This window comes from Danio rerio, chromosome 1 (assembly GCF_049306965.1).
Source record: "Danio rerio strain Tuebingen ecotype United States chromosome 1, GRCz12tu, whole genome shotgun sequence".
In the NCBI taxonomy this organism is placed as follows: domain Eukaryota; kingdom Metazoa; phylum Chordata; class Actinopteri; order Cypriniformes; family Danionidae; genus Danio; species Danio rerio.
In genome coordinates this window covers 58,341,402-58,347,212 of record NC_133176.1, presented here as the reverse complement: position 1 = coordinate 58,347,212, position 5,811 = coordinate 58,341,402, and the positions used below count along the sequence as shown (strand labels likewise).

Genomic DNA, 5,811 nt, shown 5'->3' with positions numbered 1-5,811 from the left:
AAAATAAAACAAATGATAGCAGTTAAACATTGTCCAAGATCAATGTTGCATCTAGTTTAACCAATCCTTCCACAATATATAATAATTACACATTTGTCAGTTGTGTGCTGAATTGTTCACCTGTCACACTCTAAAACTTAATATTAATTTGATAAAGAGCTTATTAGAAAATAAATAAACTGAATTTGTATAATAAATAGAGCATGAACTCATACACTGTGAATACACTTTTAATGTGTGATGAAAACTTTTTAAATATTTTTTATAAATGTGTGTGGTGATGGAAATGACAGTGGTGGAAATGACACTTCAACAGTTTATAGTGAAAAAAAAATAAAAATACCTTCACTGATTAGCTTTGAATTGATGCTAGCCTTTCATATATACAAAACACTCTTATTTACCTTCATTTTGTTTGGTTTTTAAAAACATCTTTGAAGCTACAACATGTTTGGAAATGACGTAGAATAAATGCATTTCCTTATTAAGTGATATTTACTGTGATTCTTCTTCAAGTGTTGTTGATGAAAATTGAAATTCCCTCTATTTTGAACATGATGGCACTGTTCATTCTCACAGAAACCACCTCAATAATCTTTCACACAAACTGTTTAAAGCACAATTACAGTGGAAATGACACTGATACTGTGCGACAGCTGTATTTTGTATAAAAATAATATCGATAACAGCCTCACATTAATAACTATAAAATATTTAATTTGTTTCTCTAGTGCTTCATTAAGATACATTAATAATTACCAGACAAATAATGTTTTAAAATGTGATTTTCATTGTTGAAGTTTAAACTCTGGGTTCTGTGACAAGCTGAAAACTGTGATTTTGACTCCTAAAAGGGGCTTGAATAATGTGAAAAATATATAATAGAAAGCTGGTACATTTTTAAAGTAGGTTTAATTGTTAGTTTGACAAAGAAAAAGGAATTTGAACAAAATGATATATTTTTGGATATATGATCAAAGGACATGAAAGTGCCCGTAGTTGAAGAATTACCCATATCTGCTCTCTTTCAGGTGAAAAGTTTGAACAGCAATAATCTTTTGTTAGGTAAAGTATTTTTATCTGGGGCTGCTTGTGTTATTCTGCCCGATACCTGCAGGCATGATCGCTTATAGGCTCTTTTTATTTTTATTATTATTATTATTATTTATTTATTTTTTACAAATATTCTGGGTTAACAGGAAAGGAAGTCTACGTGTAAATGTGTAGAGAGAGAATGTGTAGAGAGAGAATGATAGTTATACTATAAGTAATAAATAGGTTAAATCTATATAGAATATGGAATAAACATTTAACAGGTAATGGCAGATAAAACACCAGACGAATGTACAAACAAAAACTGATGAGAGACTCCATAATAAGGGTCCCCACGTCTGTGCAACTGGGTGTAGAGTTTTCCTCACAGTATGATAAGGCTAATGCTCATGTATGAGAGATTACAGAAATAAACAATATAATGTAGGAGGACATATAAAACAGATCACATATCCTGAGCATCCTATAAAACAACACACAGTGCAGATTGATAGTTTGTGAACCGCTTGCAGACTTTTTAATAAAATTATCGAGATTATACAAAACTCCTTCATTTTCCTTTAGCTTAGTCCCTTTATTTATGAGGGGTCACCACAGCGGAATGAACCACCAACTTATCCAGCATATGTTTTACACAGTTGATGCCCTTCCAGTTACAACCCAGTAATGGGAAACACTCTTACACTCAAACCCACGCCAACACAGAGAGAACATGCAAACTCCACACAGAAATGCCAACTGACCCAGCCGAGGCTCGAACCAGTGACCTTCCTGCTGTAAGTGACAGTGTTAACCACTGAGCCAGCGAGTCTCATAAATAATTAATAGTTATACTTATTAATCTGCTCATAAAAACTGCTGTCAGCACAAAATAACGTCTCCTTCAACGCAAGAGAGCTGGAAAAATGCATCTGGTGTTAAACTGATTTTATAAATGCTTGATGTAAATAAACTGATGACGACAGCTTGTAGAATAATAATGAGAAAACATCAGATCTTCACTATGAGAGTAAAAGAGGAATAAATTAATAAATTAATAAATTCTACTGAAATATAATTCTGTTTACACGAGGATGAAGAAACTCAATGACACCTTTAATCCTCACAATGATTCTTCTGCTGCTACAGAGTCAATAACAAGTCAATCATTAGAATAAAGATGAGAAATATAATAATTCATTAATTCACAGACGACATGTGTTGATGCAGAACAATGATGGAGTATCAGAGAAAACAAAGTGCAGATCACACCAATAACTAAGAGATGAAATGTATTATTCACATTATTATGAATATTGTCTGGTGTTGACTTAATCTCGGCTTTATTAATATCTTATTTTTCTCCGCTAACTAAACTAAACTAATGAAAGATGATGATTGTTTTAGTCACTGAGACTCTTTCATATCATAATGCTGTATTCTGTGATTTAATCTGTAGTTAAAGCGTGAGATTTCTAGTAAGATATTTAATAAATATAATCATGTGAAAACTCTGTTTAGGTTTATTATTAATATTCGATTAGTCTAATTTACACAGAGAATAAATGATTGATTTTGTCTTGCACTGATTAATTGTTCTCCACAACACTGGTAATGTGAGCTGACACAGTAAATCAAGTCGATATGATTTATTCACACTTTTATTAAAATCATTTGCTGTTGAGACACTTTCATGAAGACAATCATAACAAAAATACTGAAATATAAAGACCAGAGAGTGTGTTATATAAAGATAAAAATATAAAATCTGCTTTGTTTAAACAATATAATGCATAGATGTAATATTGTAGTTTATAACACAGTGCACATTATAATAAAACTGAAAACGGATATGAGGAAATGTATTAAAAACAATACATACAGATAATAAACAAACTGCTACTGTGTCATATTATAAACCAAAACACCTTTAATATAGTGATACTGTCACTTTCCTGTGCATCAATTTACAATATAAAAAGTAACAAATAGTAGAAACTGTAAATCAGCCTGACTAGTGAGATATTTACATGTGTGAATGTGACATGGTGACTGATGTAATTATGAATAAATGATTTAATCTTGAGTAATTATCTCCTGAACTGGATCATGTCACTCTTCAATATGCCGCTGTTTATCTCTAGTCAGACTGAAGGAAAGCTGAATCACTCGACACTGTCCAGAATCATCTCACATGTGTGAAGAGACAGAAAGTTTCTCTGTTTTCTCGTGGTTTTCTCTCTTCATGACGTGCTCCATCACAGGTGGAGGAAACAGAAAGAGCATCCGCTTATTTGTGTTTTAATTCTGCAGCATTGAGTTTCTCTGTGAGCAGATATGAATAAAGCAGTTCCTGCAGCATTTCTTCCTCTTCTCTGATGCACATTAATGATGGAGTGTTTCAGTCACTGATGATGATGTTTAGTCGTCCAGCAGAGTCTTTATAAACTCCAGCAGCACGATCACTGACACTTCACTTCTGTACAGTTTAATGTGTCTGTAGAGACTCCACATTCAACATCATTTATACCTGCTGATAATGAAAAAAACACACAGAAACACACACGTTATGAAGCGTCACTGCAGACACATCTGTACAGCTGACTGATCAACTGACATTATTATTTGATCTATGATGATGAATCATTACTACTTACTGCAGTGTCTCCAGTTTACAATGTGGATCATCTCTTAAACCAGAGAGCAGCTTCACTCCTGAACTTCCCAGTTTATTCCATTTCAGATTCAGTTCTCTGAGGTTTGGGGAGTTTGATCTCAAAGCTGAAGCCAAAGCAGCACAACCTTCACCTGAGACACCACACTTCATCAACCTGCAGAACAACAACACACTCTTCACTCTCAGTTCAGCAGATCAACAACACACACAGAGTCTTTAAGTTAAAGTTGTACAATCCCTCTGTCCTGTTTGTCAATGGGTCACTCTCTCAGGACTCTTCAGATAATGAGCACAACAGCAGTCAGTGTGTGCGACTGAGAGGATCTTTGTTTCGGCACTAAATGCTTTCATTAATACTTTTAAACCAATGACTGTAAAACGCTGTTGTGCTGCCACCGTTCGGGCATACTAGTCACTGCACTGTAGGAGAGTCAATATCAGCTGAACCTTCTCAGCAAGAAGAATGTCAGTGTGTAGAGACTTTGACATTGAGAAAACGTTGTAAGTTTATGTTTTGGAAGTAAGAATAAAAAAGGATCAAAATTCAAGCAAGTGTCCAGCGTCTAAAAACATTACCTAATGGTAAGGGTGTAACGATACACAAAAGGCACGGTTCGGTTCACGGTTTTGGAGCCACGGTTCGGTTCGGTACGGTTCGGTTTCTGTTTGCTGTGGGGTTAGGGTTGATGTCATGTTAAGCAATGCTAAGGGACAATTCACTTAATAACAAGAACATCTTAACTTTTTCTTTATTAACTTTGTCATCACATTTTTAGTACAGTCAGGATACCCGAGTAAACAACTAGAATTAAATAAATACCTCCAATATAGACTAGTCAGAAAAAAAAAAAATTCTCTTTAGTGCAGCCATCTTAACTAAGTAAACTAAACTAAAATGAAATAAATAACTGCAGTGTAGACTAGTGAAAGATCTTCTTCAAAAACACCATAATTTCCACATTCTCCGATGAGAGACTTGATCGCTGTGCAGACACAGACGCTCATTTTTGATTATATGGTTTCATTTAGATAGATAGGTTTCCGTTTAAATTAATGAAAAAATATACATATAATGTGTTTGTAAAGTGTTTTTACATGACATATTCACCAGTAAAATACATTGCAGTTGTGTCTGAAACTAATGTTAGGGTTGTAGCCGGCTGTATGTCGTTTGCCTCCCGATCTCTCACTCTCTCCCTCCCGCTCCCTCTATGCCGGTCATTTATGTAGGTCCGCCTTTATGACAGCTGATGCCTGTCATTTCTGTAGGCCCGCCTTTTTGACAGCTGATTGGTCAGGAGACCGATCTATCATCATTTGGCGACGCAGCGCGGGAATGTAAAAAGCTTGTCAGGAAGAGCGGGAGAGAGAGCGCTTTTTCCTTTGATCTCGTTTTTCGTGTATTTTTCTGACATGATTATGATTTTCGTTGTTTTTGCTTAACTTTCGTTTGGGTAAAATTATTTTGCATTACTTTTGCCCACTTTAAGAAATTTTGTGAGGTTTGTACATTTTTATTTCAATTGATTTGTATATTATCCGCTCCTTCCCGACAATATAGCTGTTTCTCCTCAAGTTCAGTCTTAGTGTAAGGTGGATAGGGAAAATGTCATACGATTTCCATTTTGCAAACACGTAGAAAATGTATTGTTAAAGACATCAGGTAAGAGGTGAAGATCATCTTTGTTTATTTTATTCAGTATAGGGAAGAATGCGGCGCACGGCGCTGAAGACCTTTTTTTTCTTTTCATCAGTTTTAGCGAGGTAAGAGGGGTTATTTGTGAGTTAGAATTGTATTATATTTGTTTCTTTTGTTTGTCTTCACTATCACCCCCTTGCTCGAGTTTAACAAATTTTTGTTTGATACTTTTGTTTGAATTTGTTACTTTATTATATTATTTTTATTAGTGTAAATATTTTTCTTTTTTTGTATATTTGGGCATTATTCTGGTTTAACTTTTGTGCAATAAATCACTTTTGTTGGCAGTTCTGTTGCTTACACCCTCACATTGTGAAATTACCACACTTCTTAAATGTTTTTCCTTACAAGTAAGTTTCGTGAAGTAAGTTTCGTGAAACAGTTGAGACAGACAGGCAGGCGC

At 34.5% G+C, this 5,811-nt stretch overlaps 1 protein-coding gene across 2 annotated transcripts in view; it reads right to left on the bottom strand.

The window, feature by feature from the left end:
* Window positions 1-2,677: 2,677 nt before the first annotated feature.
* The window catches only part of LOC559196 (uncharacterized), a 73,418-nt gene continuing 70,284 nt past the window's right edge, over window positions 2,678-5,811 (bottom strand). Inside the window, exons 19-20 of one of the 2 annotated variants that reach the window (XM_068221895.2) lie at window positions 3,690-3,863; window positions 2,678-3,565 (exon numbers count right to left, since the gene is read on the bottom strand). In XM_068221895.2, coding sequence (XP_068077996.1) covers window positions 3,553-3,565; window positions 3,690-3,863 — 187 coding nt within the window. In that variant the 3' untranslated portion in view covers window positions 2,678-3,552. The remainder of the gene's footprint in view (window positions 3,566-3,689; window positions 3,864-5,811) is intronic. The other variant, XM_073906446.1, reaches the window with a different exon arrangement.